The following is an 18,542-nucleotide window of genomic DNA, read 5'->3' as shown; positions in this document are numbered from 1 at the left end:
AAGCAACAGTCGCCGAGGTTACAATTTGGATGGGTGGGGTTAAGCAACAATCATCAAGGTTACAATTTGGATGGGTGGGGTTAAGCAACGGTGGTCGAGGCTACAATGTGGATGGGTGCGAGGTTACAATTTGGATGGGTGGGGTTAAGCAACAAACGTGGAGGTCGCAATTTGGATGGGTGGGGTTAAGCAACAGTCGTCGACGTTACAATTTGGATTGGTGGGTTTTAACATTATTGTACTGCTTTTAACGACCTTTGGCAAAATGCAAGACAAAACAAATTAAATAACAACAAAATAGTGTCTTTATTATGAAAAATCACAGTTTTACATTAAATGTTTTATAAGTAGCAATTTCGTGATTCACAATCTCAAATCTATACAACTAGTAGCTTCTGCTAGCAGTTTCACCCGCCTCGAGGGCACTACATCCCGCATCCGGATAAAATGACTGCAAATGCAAAATGTGAAAATTGTGACAACTAAACGAGGGTAGCAACTGTGCTTCAAGGAGACGCCACTAGCCGTCATCAGTCCACCTGTGACCACGGTCGGTGCAATACGACCGAAACGTCAGTTATATCTATACTAATATTTTAAAGAGGAAAACTTTGTTTGGTTGTAATGGATAATGGGCTTATTTAGCCACAAAAGAAAGTGCTTGCGGCACTAATAACCGCGCAGACAAGCACTGCCACAATCATCTGACCAAGATGCTCTGTGGCCAATCAATGATGATGATGAATGGATAATCTCAAAAACTACTGGACCGATTTTAAATATTTTTTCACCATTACAAAGCTACATTATCTGCGTGTAACATAGGCTATATTTTATTCCGGTGCGGGCAGTAGCTCCCACGGGACGCGGGAAACGGCTAGTATTCTGTAAGGCTATGGAAAGTAGCTTCTACGAGACACGGGTGAAACTGCTAGCGGTAGCTAATTTTATAATATCGGTGAAGGATTTAAATATGTATGTACCAAACTTTAATGGCCTTACTACAAAAACTTAAACGCCTGTTTTACACTTGTCTAAAAAAATTGTGGCTGCAAAATGAACCATATGTCAACGTCATAATTTGACATTTTTTTAGACAAGGCTTAAACTGACGTTTAAAAGTTTTTGTGGTAAGACGGTAAAAGTCATTTGAAAACCTAAATTTTTAACTGGTTCTTTTACGTCGACATAAACAACTTACAAATATTTTTAAAAATAAATCAACATTGTTTTATACAATAATTATTTAAACAAAAACATTATACTTACAATTTAATTCTTTTCAAATTAATCATTTTGCATTGATAAGGCGTGAACACATGCTAGCCGTGGACTAAACACACCAAGCACATATTTTTACAGAATCAATTATACTAACATACCCATTTACTTTATTGCATCCATACCACCGTTCCGTACCATTATTTATAAAATGGATAAAAAAATCACGTTTGTTGTATGGCAGCCCCACAAAATATTTAGGTATTTAATTCTACTTTTCAAATAAATACATCATCTGTGAAAATTTCAGCTCTCTAACTATCACCGTTTATGAAATACAGCCTGGTGACAGACGAACAGACGGACGGACGGACAGAGGAGCGAAAACAATAGGGTCCCGTTTTACCCTTTGGGTACGGAACCCTAAAAAACTGGCAAGAAAGTGTGAATCGGACAAGCTTCTATAGAGTCTCATACAGTTATTAATATCGTCCTTAAAACAGCATTTTTATTCTAGTTTTCAGTATTTGTTGTTATAGCGGCAACAGAAATACATCATCTGTGAAAATTTCAACTAACTATCACGGTTCATGAGATACAGCCTGGTGACAGACGGACAGCGAAATCTTAGTAATAGTGTTTCTTTATTAACTCTAAAATCAATATTAACAGGCCGTAGATTTTTTCAAAATAATTTTAAAGCACATTTTTGAACACAACAGTGCAATACTGAACTGATAAGGCCACATACATTTAAGCAATATTTATATTTTATGTTATATAAGTTCATGTAATTCTACAACCGTCATTATTTTCAGCTTGAGGTATTTTCTGTTTTTCTTGTGTTGGGTCTGCTGTCTGAAATACGAAAATAAATGTTAAGAGGCTGAATGCACCCAAAACACTCTCTTTCTCTCTCAGAGAGAGAAGCCTGTTGACGCAACGTTCGTTACATACATATAAATTAAAGTTGAATAATCAAAAATAAAAATTAACCAAGTTCTGTATTTACATATGGACTCGTTAATGTTACAAATTTTATCAATGTACGTTGTTAAATTAAAAAAAAAATGATTATTTTTCTCAAAACAGTAAACAGGGTTCTCAGAAATATGTTCAAGATTAATATATATTTTTTTCGCCGTCAAAAACTGTATAGATTTGGCCAAAAAATTTGAGACAAGCCAATTTCGGCATTCAGCGGCCATGCGACGCATCTTAAATACTCACAATACTAGAATCCTTGGTATCTAAATAAGGTATGGACGCCTGTCTGCCAAATAATCGCTTGAACCCAAAGCGATTAGATTTCGGCGTTGTGTTTATATTGGTAGGTTGAGAAGACGCCGCCGTCTGAAACGAGACACAGATTATCATTTAGAAGATAAATAAATGAAAAATCGATTTATTTTTGAGCAACACTCTCATAGCGCGATGGGACGACAATCTCTTTTCAGAGTTTTGAATATCTGTGATCGCTTGAATAGTTTTGGTGTGACAGTACGGGGGCCCGATTCTCCTAAGTTAATAATGTCAAAATTGAATAGAAATTGAATCGGAATAGCAGTTTTAACCATATCGGGCATTGTGCTACTAATGTAAGACCAATCGTATTCCAACGACATTCGATTGGTTTGCGATTGGTCTGCTATTTTGGTGATTTTGGTCTTTACGGTAGTTTGCTCTACAATCATATTGCAATCGTAAATCATTTGCAGACAAAATGATTCATTATTGAATGACAGAAAAGGATAAAAACGTTTATTTCAAAGAAAAAATAGCGGAATGCCACATACGCTTCGATCGTAATTGAGTCGGGATTGGATCGCAGTCGAATGTGAATCGTATGTCGCTTAAGTAAAATTGGGAGAATCGGGCCCCAGTAGGTACCACACAAGTTATCAACGTCACAAGTAGTATTTACTTACCTGTTGTACAATATTGTCGGGTACTTCCACTGTGCCGTTGACTTGTGCACTACACTTGCAGGGCTCCGTAACACACGAAGAACAGGTAGGACGAGATTGTGCTGTCAATATTATTAACATATATATGAGTGTGTTAGAAAAATACGAATTACAATGTTAGGAACACTTTTCTATTTATATTAATTTTTTTTGACGAGGAGCACAGAAAAAAGTATTAATATCACTTAAGACGGTACCCTGAGCAAATGACCTTGAGCCTCTGCGCCATACAAACTTGGCGCAAGAAATACGTAGCGAGAACGTTCATATTTTGGATTAAAATGTTTATAAAATAAAATGTTCGTATTTCGAAAATACCATAATGTTCGCTATTAAATTACATAATAGTTTAGGTAGCAAATAAAAATAATAGTTAGTCTTATTAGTGATTATTTCTCATTTCTTTGGTTTTGTTGTGACCCTATAATTAGACATTATTCTGCTTAAAACTAAAAAAAACTACCATTCAAGAGTCAAGAATGTCTACAAATTATATGTATTTTTTATTATAGTTGGTATTTGTTTTAGACAAAGAGAAGTTGACTTCAAAAAACAGTAGGTACAATAAACGGCTTCCGCTGCGTTTTGCTCGGGGACGCGCCTTAACGAGGAATATCTAAGGGGTAAATACTGAAAAAGTGTTAAGATGAATAGTAGGCGCGAGCGCGAATATTTTTTGTCTGTTTATTTGAAGATTATAAAAGTTGGTAATCACCGAAAAAAAGAGTTCAAAACGACAAGAAGCCTCTAGGAGAGCGAGCGTTTTTTCTTCTTAGTTGGAGACAAACCTAAAAAGCGAACACAGTATAGTTATCGGCACGAATCTTGAGCTCTGACCTACATCTGGGCAAAAGTGATTTAGAAAGAAGAAGAAGAAAGAAAACCATTTATTTACACACACAAATGACGCAGAAAACAAACACACACAAATACAAACAAATAAATCTAGGGACAAAACAAACAGTAAAACAAAAAAAAAAAGCGCTGCAGCTGCGTCACTTACCTATGCGTGAAAGAACCAATCCCGAGTGACGGTTATGACGCGATGCGCTGCGGGCCAATCACCGCTTTACCCCGCCCCCGCGCCTCACTTCATACCACAAAAGGGACCCAATAAATTACTTCTGCGCAGGTGAAGGTCAGAGCTCAAGATTCGTGCCGATGACTATAAATAGTAGATAATTATATAATTTTGCGATAGTCAGCACTGTGCATTGTATAGATAGTTCAACTCAGATTTGCGCGCGGCCCTATGTGTGCGTCGGCTTGTAAATATACAACTTTCATTCGTGTGACAGTGACGTCGTCCGAGCATGACGTGTTCTTATCACTTTTTCTTATGGGTACAGTCGTTTACGAAAATACTAGTTATTCGCGGAGAAATTATTAAGGAGTCAGATAAAGCGTTTCAAAAAATAAAACGACATTCAAAGCTTTTTATTATTATTAAATATAATAATTTATTTTATTATTAAATATATTTTTTCATACGTCTTTTCAAATTGACATTGACAGTATCTAAGAATTGAATACTCCTTAAGTACATATTTTCTAGCTCGGGGTACGTGGACAATAAATAAAAGTGTGGACTAAGAATGTAAAAAGAGGTATAATCTAGTATAATAATGTAAACAAAATGTGTGGGGAATTTTAAAAAGTTATATTGCTTCGCATAATGTCGACCAAAATAACAAAATAATGAAACTCATAAATGAACGTTTAAGTCAAATTGATGAAGGGATGTGGCGTAATACTTGTCGACATGTAGAAAAGAAAAAAGAAGAATACTATAGACATTTTGACATTGGAGTCAGAATTTATAATTCTCCTTGGAGAGTAGCGAATCCGAAAATTCATCATTTGATTTTTCAAATAGCGATTCATAATCATTATAAATAAATAAACATTAAATTACGTAATAACTGTTTTTCTTTAAACCCCCGTATACAACCCCTAAATAACTGTATTGTACCCGACTGTACCTCTTGTCACGCACACAAAGTTACTGTATATGTACAAGGGTTACCCACACATAAGGCCGCGCGCACAACTGAGTTGAACTTACTATAACACCTTGGTGTATTACATATTCGTAATAACATTGTACATACCCGTATTAGAAGTACAATTATTCCCAGCAGTACTGATAAGAACAGCCGCGGTATTCTGCTGCGGGAAGCTGCCGGTCTTCAGGTAGACTTTCAGCTCTTCAGCTCGCTCCATATACCTGAACGATAAATACGAAAGTACAGTCAACTTCAGGTCAGTGGTAACAGTTTTATAGGAAAATCGTACTTATTACTATTGAGTTAAGGTGCATGACAGTTATCACTGATCTGCTACTAATATGAGACCAATCGTATTCTAACGACATTCGATTGGTTTGCAATTGGTCTGCCATTTTTGTGACTTTGGTCTATAAGGTAGTTTGCTCTACAATCATATTGCAATCGTAAATCATTTGCAGACAATATGATTCATTATTAAATGACAGAAAAGTATAAAAACGTTTATGTCAAAGAAAAAATAGCGGAATGCCACATACAATCTTCAATCGTAATCGAGTCGTGATTGAATCTCAGTCGAATGTGAATCGTATGTCGCTTAAGTAAAATTAGGAAAATCGGGCCCCTGGATAGATTTTGATGAAACAATTGGCTTCTATATCGAAATAACATTTAGGCTACTTTTTAACCAGTCTTACCAAGGGGTATCGGATTGCCAGGGTAACTGGGTTAAGGAGGCCAGATATGCAGTCGCTCAGGCACACTGGTACTCAGCTGAATCCGGTTAGACTGGAAGCCGACCCCAACATAGTTGGGGAAAAGGCTCGGAGGATGTCATTGACGGTCACTCATCCCTTGACTGCTTCGTTGGTGTAGTGGTCGCAAGCGCGGCTGCTGTGCTCGAGGTATCGTGTTCGATTCCCGGGTCGGGCCGAAATCGCTTTGTGGGTTTTCTTAAACTTTCACAAAGCAACCCGTAGTCTGGAAGTTGGTGATTGATACACCCGTGCATCGGAGAGCACGTAAATGTCGGTCCTGCGCCTGATCTCTCTCCGGTGGTGTCGGATTGCCGTCCCATCGGGTTATGAGAGTGAAGGAATAGTGAGTGCACCTGTGTTTGTGCAAATGCTCGTGCACTATAATATGTCCTGCGCAGCTGGCTGATCTCCTTAAATGAGAACAGCCGCCGTGGCTGAAATCGGCCGTGGACGCCATTATCTTACCTGCTTAACTTAGCAGCGAGGGCGGCTCTTCGCAACGAGTCGGTCTCGCAGCCGACACACGGCACGAGGTAGAGCAAGCTATCCCGGTAGAGAGTGAATGCCTCTTCTAGCTGCCCTGATGAATCTAACTCTATGGCTCTCTTTATAAGTGTTACGGCCTGGGAAAGAAATATTTTTAGTGCATTATTGAATACTTAGGGTCCGTTCAGACAGACCGGCTCGGAGAGGAGCGCAAATTCTTAACACGATGAAAATCGAGTACTTATAGTATTTGTAGTAAGGTTTATTTTTGGGTGTGCACTGCTTTTGTCATTAATGCTCTTTAATGCTCGCGCAGTCGATCGGCTCCGGTCTGTGTGAAAAGAAAAATGCACGCCGATGCTCTCCGAGCCGGTCTGTTTGAACGGACCCTTAACTAGCTTTTGCCTGCAAGTTGCAAGTTGCAGATAGTGACTTCCAGCAGATTTTTGGTCGCTATATGTCCCGAAAAAAAAATATTTTTATATTTTTTTTGTAATAAACACTATCCTATGTCCTTTCTCAAGTTCCAAACTATGTCTGTGTACCAAATTTCACACAAATCGGTTCAGTAGTTTAGGTGTGAGGTAAAGACAGAAAGACAGACAGACAGAGTTACTTTCACATTTATAATATTAGTTAGGATTAAAAAGTTGTACTACCCGTGCCGATAAAGAATGGGATTAGAAATCGCGACAGCTGTATTCAACTCTCGCTCATGTGCTATAGTGTATGAGCGAGAGGTAAATACAGCTGTCGCGATTACACTATAGCACATGAGCGAGAGTTGAATACAGCTGTCGCGATTTCTAATCCCATTCTTTATTGGCACGGGTTGTATGTAAATACATACCTTCTCATAATTCTCTTTAGAAGGCATATGCTGAAGGTCCAAATACTCGTTGCTGAAGAATTCTTCATATGTTATCCTGTTGTTGGGGTCGTGTTGTAATAGGCGGAGCAGCAACTCCCGGCACCCGGGTGATATCGACGCTTTAGAGGGGATCTGGGGAGTATCGATATATCGATGAATAGGCATCATCAAAGTCAAGGCGAAGTCAAAGTCAGAGTTAAACTTGAATTCGAAGTCAAGGTCAAAGTTGAAGTCGAAGTCAGAGTCCATGTCAAGTCAAAGTAAAGGTCAAGTCAAGGTCAAAGGCAAGGTCATATGACGGCGTAAATAAAAAAGTATTGAAATATGTATCGGGAATTATTTCACCTGTACTCAGTCACATATTTAACCTATGCATAGCTGAAGGTATATTTCCTGATAAATTAAAAATTACAACCATTAAGCCTCTTTTTAAGAAGGACAATAAGAAAAATATGTCATGCTATAGGCCAATAGCTTTAGTTCCTATCTTGTCAAAAATATTTGAAAAAGTTATTTCTAACAATTTAAATTCTTACTTTGAAAAGAATAAACTATTTGTAGATAATCAAAAAGGATTCAGGAAAAACAAGAGCATAAATATGGCGTTATATGAATTTTTAAATAAAGTAATTACTAGAGTAGATAAAAGACTACCGGTTCTTGGGTTATATATGGATATGTCAAAGGCATTTGACTACGTGGACCACAAAATCTTAATTAAAAAACTTAACTCATATGGCGTTAGAGGAAACATATCTAAATTAATTGAATCATATCTTTCCAATCGGCAACAATTAACAATAATTAATAAAATAGTTAAAAATACAGAAATTTCATTTGAATCTCCTCTTAGGACTATTAAATATGGAGTGCCACAGGGTAGTGTGCTTGGGCCACTACTCTTCATCCAAACTAATATTATAAATGCGAAAGTAACTCTGTCTGTCTGTCTTTTCTTCACGCCTAAACTACTGAACCGATTTGTGTGAAATTTGGTATAGACATAGTTTGAAACTTGAGAAAGGACATAGGATAGTTTTTATTACAAAAAAATAAATAAAAATAAAATTATTCCGGACATATAGCGACATCTATTGGTCAAATCAAAAATCTGCTGGTAGTCACTATTCCACGCGAACGAAGTTGCGGGCAAAAGCTAGTAATTTATATAAATGACTTTCCGTCTGCTACGACATATCCCATGATAATGTTCGCTGATGACAGTACGCTTATCTTTGACACTGATGAAACAAATTCCATCGAAACAGAAATAAATAAAAATATTAGCTCGGTAGTAAGCTGGTTAGAGAAGAACAACCTCAAGATTAATCTAGATAAAACAAATTTAATGCAGTTTGGACAAAGAGCAAAAATAAACCTAAATTTAAATATAAATTATAATGGAAAAAAAGTTAACATGACAAAAGCCACAAAATTTCTTGGTTTATATATAAATGATTCAATAAATTGGAGAGAACAAATAGAACATGTGTGTAGTAAACTACATCAACATTCTTATGCCCTCTATATGCTGAGTAAAACTGTAAATCGTGCAACTCTTCTAACGGCGTATCATGGTCTCGTTTCTTCGACACTACGATACATGTAAACATTAAGTATAGCTGTTATGATAATGTTAATTTGTTGTATTTTTCTAAATAATGAATATTAAAAAAACTTTTTTACAAAAAAATTAAACCGACTTCCCAAAACACTAAAAAGCAAAAAAAAATCTATTTTTAGGTGCATCGGCCTAGAAGTCGGTGTCTAATGGATGTTACTAAGTTAATTTTGCCACCGACTTCTAGGCCGATGCACCTAAAAATAGATTTTTTTTTGCTTTTTAGTGTTTTGGGAAGTCGGTTTAATTTTTTTGTAAAAAAGTTTTTTATTTAAAGCTTTTCAGTGATACGAATAGTTGTCACTATCCATACAAGTGAGAAGTTCTCATCAATACAAAGAATATAAGTCCAAATACGAGGTATTTTACATATTCAGTTGTCGAGTTCCCTCGACTTACTTTCTCTGGTCTCCATCATCAGGTCAGCTCCAAACCTTCACTGTTGCAAAGGTCTTGTCAATACAAATAATTTAAGCCCAAACACGAGGTAGTTCACATATTCAGTTGTCGAGTTCCCTCGACCCTCTCTGGTTTCCATCATCAGATCAGCTCCAAATCTTCACAGTTGAATAGTGCTTTTAGGCGTACACCTGAGTGTCAAGTTTTTACCCTATGTATGCCTACAACTTTCGAAGGTTGCCCTCGATTTCTCAGGGTTTCCATCATCAGATCCTGACCTGATGACTATGGGACCACCTCGGGAGTATATCCTATCAAACAAAAAAAGAATCATCAAAATCGATTAATAACTGGCGGAGTAATCGCGTAACAAACATACAAAAAAAAAAAAAAAAAAAAAAAAATACGGTCGAATTGAGAACCTCCTTTTTTGAAGTCGGTTAAAAATGATTAATTAATTACTTAAATATAATTGACATATTATGATATACCTAATCTATTGTATACTATAATAATAAAATGTATTGTGCCTTAATTGTGTATGTACCTATAATTTTTAAACAAATGTAATAATGTTATAGTTTTATTACTGAATATTTGTACGCCACCTTACTTGGCAAAGCATAGTGATACTTTTTATATTTTTAAGATCTGTTCTTACCTATGGTTCACAAATAAATGTTTTGATTGATTGATTGATTGAGTCCATGTCCAGTCAAATTCAAGTCAAGGTCAAAGTCAGAGTCCATGTCAAAGTCAAAGTATTTTCCGGGGCTGGCATTGAAACATACCTCCATGGGCGCCTGCCTCTGTACCTTGTCAAGTCAAGATAAGTCAGAGTCCATGTCCAGTCAAAGTAAAGGTCAAGGTCAAGTAAAGGTCAAAGTAAAGTCAAGGTCAGAGTCAGGCCAAAGTCAGAGTCCACGTCAGAATGAGTCAAAGTCAAGTCAAAGCCATAGTCAGTCGAAGTCGAGTCCTATTACCTCTATGGGCGCCCGCCTCTGTATCTTGTCGACGAGCTCCTTGAACGTGTTGGAGGAGTACGGCGCGCGACCGAACAGGCACTCGTACATTATCACACCTGTTGCGAGGAAATGTCGACTAATACTACTAACTGACTAAAGTCAAAGTAAAGGTCAAGTCAAGTCAAGATCAAAGTCAGAGTCCATGTCCAGTCACAGTAAAGGTCAAGTCAAGGTCAAGTCAAGTCAAGGTCAAGGTCAAAGTCAAGGTCAAAGTCAGTGGAAGTCGAGTGCTATTTTCCGGGGACTGGCATTAAAACATACCTCTATGGGCGCCTGCCTCTGTATCTTATCGACGAGCTCCTTGAACGTGTTGGAGGAGTACGGCGCACGACCGAACAGGCACTCGTACATTATCACACCTGTTGTGAGGAAATGTTCACTAATTACTATTGGTATAGAGGTCATTTACAGCCAGTTTCTTCATCAAAAGTAAGAGCCAAAGTAATGTCATAAATTAAAAGTAACGGTCAAATTCGTTTTTTCAAGGCTAAAGTAACAGCAAAACTAATAGATAAAATCGTGAAAAAACTAATTTGACTGTTACTTTTACTCTATGACATTACTTTGACTTTTACTTTTGATGAAGAAACTGGCTGTTATTCAGAATCACAGTTAAATAACAAAAAAATATTACAAATTAGCCGTTTTCTCGCTGTTGTTCTCAGGGAACTACTGTCCGTACCCGGATAAAATATAGCCTATGTTACTCAGGGAGAGTGTAGCTTTCCAGGGGAGAGTGTATTAGAAGTTATAGCTTCAGAGCCCTTAGCTTACAGATCCAGAGAAAAATAAAGAAAATGATTCATGTACAGTAGACTGCACATCAGTGGTGACTGTCATGCACCTTAACTCAATAGTAATAAGTAAGATTTTCCTATAAAACTGTTACCACTGACCTGAAGTTGACTGTACATATATTATTAATGTATGAATGTAGAGCCACCTTAATTAAATGTAACGTAATGACATACATACCGACCTCACACTGTCTCCCGTCATGTGTTGAGCAAAGCTAGTCATTTATAATGACATACATACCGACACTCCACAAGTTGACTCGTTCATCGTACTCTCCTGACAACATCTCAGGTGCCATGTACAGTGGAGACCCAAGAACCGACCGCACACTGTCTCCCGTCATGTGTTGAGCAAAGCTAGTCATTTATAATGACATACATACCGACACTCCACAAGTCGACTCGTTCATCGTACTCTCCTGACAACATCTCAGGTGCCATGTACAGTGGAGACCCACGAACCGACCGCACACTGTCTCCCGTCATGTGTTGAGCAAAGCTAGTCATTTATAATGACATACATACCGACACTCCACAAGTCGACTCGTTCATCGTACTCTCCTGTCAACATCTCAGGTTCCATGTACAGTGGAGACCCACGAACCGACCGCACAGTGTCTCCCGTCATGTGTTGAGCAAAGCTAGTCATTTATAATGACATACATACCGACACTCCACAAGTCGACTCGTTCATCGTACTCTCCTGTCAACATCTCAGGTGCCATGTACAGTGGAGACCCACGAACCGACCGCACACTGTCTCCCGTCATGTGTTGAGCGAAGCTAGTAAACAGAGAACAGTTTTAAGATAAAATATATGTAATAAGTAGATATCAGATTATATGCACTATCATAATATGCCAAAGAACAATGTCAGACGTCCATAGTAACTTAGGCTCAATAAAAATATTTCATGTACAGTGAAAATTCTTACAGTTTTTTGTGTAGTTTAATGTCAGAAGCTTTTCTATGTTTTCCACTTTTGCATTGAACTTCTCAAAACCAAATTATTCCAAATTATTCAAACGAAAAACCTGAACTCGATAAACAAAATAATTACTTATTAACATGATATTTTTTTTTGAAAAGTTCTAGATAACAATTAAATATTTTATAAGAAGTTAGTATTTTATATGTAAATTGTTGTAGTAAAGAACTTTGTGTCCGTGAGAATTCAGTTTTAAAAGTTGATTGGGTGGGCCGAAACCTGACATTGTTCTTTGCACTGAAAAGGCCGATATAGGTAGGTAAACACGATGAAAAAACATTTGTAACTTGTTATTACTGTTACAGCCTTTTCTATCGTCCCACTGATGGGCTGCGGCCTCCTCTCACACGGAGAAGGATTGAGCATTAATCACGACGCTTGCTCAATGCGGGTGGCTGATTTCAGACTTTATAGTCCAGGGTTCCTCGATCTTTTTATCAGCCATTGGTGTCCAAGATATACTAATAACAATTGATGCTTTGTGACTTTGGTGACACTTACCCAAAATCTGCAACTTTCAGCACATATTTTCCGTCTGAACCTTTGTGCAGTAATAAGTTGTGTGGTTTCAAGTCCATGTGTACCACCCCTGCAAAAATACATACATTCTGCAGAAGTCGGTTAGAAACACAATTATTCACAAAATGTCATGAATGTCTAATCAATGAAAATATATGAAGTTGCTTGCAAAAAAATCTACCACATACGGATTTAATAAAAAATAGAATCTTTGCCAATAATTGCGATATTTTATAAGTCAGTCGAATAGGTACAGTCAACTTCAGGTCAGTGGTAACAGTTTTATAGGAAAATCGTACTCATAACTATTGAGTTAAGGTGCAAGACAGTTACCACTGATGAGCAGTCTACCGTACATGGCCTTAGTGTATTTTTCTTTTATTTTTCCCTAAGAATCTTTTAATGTTATTTGTAATTATATTTTAATGAACTCACCCTTTTCTCTTAGAAACTTTAATGCTGATGCTAACTGTTGTAGGAAATATAAAACCTGCAATAAAAAACAAATATAAAATTATAGCCAAAATCATAGGTAAAAATCTCATTCTAATCATTTTTTTTTGTTTAGTTTGAACTACAGGAACCGATTAAAAAAAAATCTTTCACTGTTGGTAAGCTATACTCTTCCCGAGTAACATAGGCTATATTTTATCCCAGTACGGGCAGTAGTTCCCACGGGACGCGGGTGAAACTGCGGGGAAACAGACAGTTTACAATAATCGTTTCAGTAGTTTCGTAGCCTTTATTAATATAATAATAATATTTATTTATTTACTCAAAACAAAGGATAGTGGTATAATCATCGGCAACGATATTGAGCCCTGACCTTCACCTGCGCAGAAGTGATTTATTGGTTTATTGCCTTATGTGTACAGTGCGCAAAGCAATCCCCACTCTTCCGCCGAGAGCTCAATATCCGTGCCGATAACTATACCTTTATGGTACAAAATAACAAAAATAAAAACTAGTAGATTCTGACCTGCTTTTCCGGCACTCGTCCGTACTTATGTATGTATTTAGATAAATCACCTCCACAGCAATATTCCATTATTATGTAGATGTTTCTGTTATAAAATAATATCTTTTTAAAAAATGTAAATTATGGAATCAGGCGTTACTTCATGACATTAGGAAATGTCATCATCCTCATCCTCCGAGCCTTTTTCCCAACTATGTTGGGGTCGGCTTCCAGTCTAACTGTATGCAGCTGAGTACCAGTTGCTCCATGTGGCACAGTCAAGCAGCTGCATCCGCTTACAATTGCTATGATACTGGTGTCAAGAGGTCAGATAGGCTGTCATTCAAAAGCATCAGGTCACGATTACTATGATACTGGGCTGAGGAGGTCAGACAGGCAGTCGCTCCATGTAGCACACTGGACTGGAAGCTGACCCCAACAATTAGGAAAAGGCTAGGCAAATGATGAGTATACAAAGGGAAAAATTACTTTTACTAAGACTTCTCTGTACAGACAGTGAGTGCTTTACAAGGAGCGACTGCCTATCTGACCTCGTCAACCCATTTACACAGACAACTCGATAGGCCATACCCCCTAATAAGACTTGTTGTCAAACTTATTGGCTTCTGACTACCCGTAACGACTGCCAAAGATGTTCAATGACAGGCTTTTGATACTGAACCTTATAATAGCGTCCACGGCCGATTTCGGCCACGGCGGCTATTCTCATTTAAAGAGATCAGCCAACTGCGCAGGACATGTTATAGTGCACAAGCATTTGCGCAGACACAGGTGCACTCACTATTCCTTCACTGTCATAACCCGATGGGACGGCAATCCGACACCACCGGAAAGAGATCATGCGCAGGACCGACATTTACATGCTCTCCGATGCACGGGTGAATCAATCACTAAATTCCAGACTACGGGCTGCTTTGTGAAAGTTAAAGAAAACCCACAAAGCGATTTCAGCCCGACCCGGGAATCGAACCCGAGACCTCGAGCACAGCAGCCGCGCTTGCGACCACTAGACCAGGCACGAGGCAGTCAAACAGTGTGTGGCAGTCAGCAGTGAGCCTTATAAAGAAGTAATTAAAGCATATATTCCCACTCACTTGTCGTCCCATGTGAAGTTCTTCATATGCACAATATGTGTGTGTGTAAGCGTCTTGAGCAGACGTATCTCCGTAATCAGGTTATCTACCGCAGACCCTGAGTTCTTCACTCGTGATTTGTCCACACATTTTATTGCTACGATTGAGCGAGCGCCCACCTGTGGAAGAGTGCAGTACAAGATAAAAAGAAGTATAAAATTTCAAACACACAACTACAGCCTTTTTATCGTCCCACTGCTGGGCTGCGGCCTCCTCTCACGCGGAGAAGGATTGAGCGTTAATCACCACGCTTGCTCAATGCGGGTTGGTGATTTCAGACAATATAGTCCAGGTTTCCTCAAGATGTTTTCCTTCACCTATTTATCAGCCATTGCTGTCTAAGTTATACTTAGAAAGTTATGTAGAAACATGTTACTATACCTTGATAAAAAGTAGCTTATAGCATTCTCTGATAAATGGGTTAGCTTTCACTGAAATAATTTTTCAGATTGGACCAGTAGATCTTAAGATTAGTGTGTTCAAAAAAACAAACATAGTCTTTTGGTTTTCAGTATAAGTGTGGCTATGTTTTCTTAAGTTAACAATATTTGTAAATTTTTTCCTCAAATCAATGACTAATAATATTACACAGAAATGGTATATTTTTCCTTTTCATGCCACAAAATTCAACTACCTTTTTCTTAGTGACTCATACCTGCAGATACCTAGCAAATTTTTAAATCTGTTACATTAAGCTACAATCTGTTTACTTTATATTAAAAAAGATTATTTATGTATTTAATATATAGCATAATGTAGGATAGTGTAGCATCCCAAGAGTAAGAGAATTTTCTAATTGGGTTTAATTTTCTAAAAATATAGCTGCACTGGCTTGTTCTAATAGGTATCTAAAAAAACTGATTTATTGTAAAGGTAACGCGGCTTTTTACGACTATTTATATAAACGAAACAGCTGTTCAAAATAGGTATTTGTAGGTAAACACTTAAATTTTTTCAAGTGTTCTCTCGTCGTCTAATAAGAAGTTTAAAATTAAATTATCCAGTTTAAACCAGTTGAAACAACCGCAAAATACACACGCACAAACTATATGATAGATAAATTATAGTATTTGCTTTTAAAGATAAAACAAAATACATAAATTCTAGTGTTTACATTCACACAAAGGAAGTTGAAACAGATTTTTTTTTACCTTTGTATATGCCTTATAAACAGTGGAATAGCTACCGGAGCCTAGTTTTTCAGTCACCACATAACCGTCTATTTTCGGAAAAGCCATTTTGATAACTTGTATGAGTATTATTGATAAATACTATTCGTTATTTCGAAAATATCCACTTCACTCACAGAAATTGATAACAATTTTGTTACGTCATTAATGTCACTTTGACATTGACAGACCAGTGTGACCAGTTGTTTAATATTACATAAATTATTTAAAAAGTTGTTAAGTTAAAAAAACAATATTTACAAAATAAAAAAGTAAGACGACATTGTTATGACCTTAATATACCTTTATCGTGCGAATTTTAAAAATTGTAAAAGTAATTCAATTGACATCACCTCGCTCATTCACCCCGCTGACAAACCATTTCAACAGTTTTGTGGGACTGAGTTGGTGCCTATATGATTTATCTAGGTATTTACCTTTTTCCTCCGAGCCTTTTTCCCAACGGGTCGGGGTCGGCTTCCAGTCTAACCGGATTCAGCTGAGTACCAGTGCTTTACAAGAAGCGACTGCCTATTTGACCTCCTCAACCCAGTTACCCGGGCAACCCAATACCCCTTGGTTAGACTGGTGTCAGACTTACTGGCTTCTGACTATCCGTAACGACTGCCAAGGATGTTCGCTGACAACCGGGACCTACAGTTTAACGTGCCATCCGAAACACAGTCATTTGTGTCTAAGATATACTTAGAAAGTACATACAAACTTAGAAAAGTTGCATTGGAAGGTACTTGCCTGACCTGGAATCGTACCCGCGTCCGTCCTCATATTTGAGAGGTTGGTTCTTTACCCACTAGGCCACCACGACTTTTTATAATAAATAAATATATAAGGTATTTACCTTTTTATAATAAATAAATAAAATAACAAATAAGGACTCGCGAACCAGTGGGAGTTGGATTATTGTTTGCTATATAACAGAAACAGCCACTTTGTTTCCTAACTTCTATACGTACCTAGTGATTACAGTGATACTTAGCTACATAGAATAATTTCAGAATAAACTCGGGGGCCCGATTCCCCTAACTTAATAATGTGAAAATCGAATAGAAATTGAATCGCAATATGATCGCAATAGGTAGCAGTTTTAACCATATCGGGAATTCTGCTACTAATATAAGACCAATCGTATTCCAACGTCATTCGATTGGTTTGCGATTGGTCTGCTATTTTGGTGATTTTGGACTATACGGTAGTTTGCTCTACAATCATATTGCAATCGTCAATCATTTGCAGACAAAATGATTCATTATTGAATGACAGAAAAGGATTAAAACGTTTATTTCAAAGAAAAAATAGCGGATTGCCACATACGCTTCAATCGTAATTGAGTCGGGATTGGATCTCAGTCGAATGTGAATCGTGTGTCGCTTAAGTAAAATTAGGAGAATCGGGCCCCTGAAAGAAGCTTTAATAATTCGTTGAACACGATCCAACTGAGTTACCCACTTAGATATTCATCGCTGTCAACTAAAACAAAAGTTACGAATCTGAAATTAAATAATTTATTATTGTTCTCGAAACTTTAAAATATTTAGTTAATTTTTCATGAGTTTCATGAGTAGTCTGTTTTGAAATATTTAAATCGTGGTCAAAGTTTATCACAATACTTTTCCAACAAGTCCAAACACAGCTACGATACGATGTTCCATTATGAAGTTCCAGTTCATATCTTCCGGCTCCATCATCAGATCAGTTCGACAGTACCATATTATTGTATTGTCATCAGAACTACATACAGCTTCCGATATTCATTACAACGTTAGGACCCTTAAATAATTATTGTTTTAATGAAATGATAATATCATTTCAATGATTATATTATAATCATCATCGGCATGAATCTTGAGCGCTGACCTTCACCTGCGCAGAAGTAATTTATTGGGACCCTTTTGTGGTATGAAGTGATGCGCGGGGGCGGGCTAAAGCGGTGATTGGCCCGCAGCACATCGCGTCATAGCCGTCACTTGGGGTTGGTTCTTTGCTAATAAATCGCTTCTGTGTAGATGAAGGTCAGCGCTCAAGATTCGTGCCGATAACTATATGTAATGGAAAGTGAAAAATAACAAAAACCGACTTCTAAAAACACTAAAAAGCAAAAAAATACTGTTTTAGGGGCACTGGCCTGGAAGTCGGTGGCGAAATAAACATAGCTGCATCTACTGGACACCGACTTCTAGGCCGATGTACCTAAAATTAGTTTTTAGGGTTCCGTACCCGAAGGGTAAAACGGGACCCTATTGTTTTCGCTCCTCTGTCCGTCCGTCCGTCTGTCACCAGGCAACAAATACTGAAAACTATATTAATATGATATTATATTATGAAAACTATATTAATTATATAAAACTATATTAATTATACGAAAACTAAAATCCTACTTATATTATAAATGTGAAAGTTTGTGAGAATGTATGGATGTATGTTTGTTATTCAATCACGCAAAAACGGCTGGACCGATTTGATTGAAATTTGGTATGTAGATAGGTGATACCCTGGATTAACACATAGGCTACTTTTTATCAACACACCATGCGGGCGAAGCCGCTGGCGGAAGCTAGTAAAATAATAATTTTGGGGGCTTCCAT

The 18,542-nt window shown here is 37.4% G+C and overlaps 1 protein-coding gene across 2 annotated transcripts; it reads right to left on the bottom strand.

The window, feature by feature from the left end:
• Window positions 1-287: 287 nt before the first annotated feature.
• On the bottom strand, window positions 288-16,102 carry LOC124644622 (serine/threonine-protein kinase ULK3). 2 transcript variants are annotated; one of them, XM_047184110.1, is made up of 13 exons: window positions 15,922-16,102; window positions 14,732-14,889; window positions 13,638-13,722; window positions 13,094-13,148; window positions 12,641-12,728; window positions 11,819-11,934; window positions 10,616-10,713; window positions 7,289-7,441; window positions 6,418-6,575; window positions 5,300-5,415; window positions 3,150-3,250; window positions 2,452-2,574; window positions 288-2,079 (listed from the first exon to the last, which is right to left on the bottom strand). In XM_047184110.1, exons 1-13 carry the CDS (start codon window positions 16,006-16,008, stop codon window positions 2,008-2,010), a joined length of 1,410 nt encoding a protein of 469 aa, XP_047040066.1. In that variant the 5' UTR covers window positions 16,009-16,102; the 3' UTR covers window positions 288-2,007. The 2 variants fall into 2 exon arrangements, with proteins under 2 accessions (XP_047040066.1, XP_047040068.1); XM_047184112.1 differs by lacking the exon at window positions 15,922-16,102 and adding an exon at window positions 15,152-15,322.
• Between the last annotated feature and the right edge of the window lie 2,440 nt (window positions 16,103-18,542).

Source organism: Helicoverpa zea, chromosome 30 (assembly GCF_022581195.2).
Source record: "Helicoverpa zea isolate HzStark_Cry1AcR chromosome 30, ilHelZeax1.1, whole genome shotgun sequence".
NCBI lineage: Eukaryota > Metazoa > Arthropoda > Insecta > Lepidoptera > Noctuidae > Helicoverpa > Helicoverpa zea.
Note: the sequence above shows the minus strand (reverse complement) of the source record. Positions and strands in the feature narration are given on the sequence as shown.

What these genes read in the sequence shown, in the direction of transcription:
- LOC124644622 (XM_047184110.1), bottom strand. Translation starts at nt 16,008, where the DNA reads ATGGCTTTTCCGAAAATAGACGGTTATGTGGTGACTGAAAAACTAGGC. An exon ending in AGTCGACTTGTGGAGTGTCG is followed by an intron (nt 10,714 to 11,818) that starts GTATGTATGTCA and finishes TCCTCACAACAG; the next exon opens with GTGTGATAATGTACGAGTGC. An exon ending in CTAAAGAGAATTATGAGAAG is followed by an intron (nt 6,576 to 7,288) that starts GTATGTATTTAC and finishes TTTCTTTCCCAG; the next exon opens with GCCGTAACACTTATAAAGAG.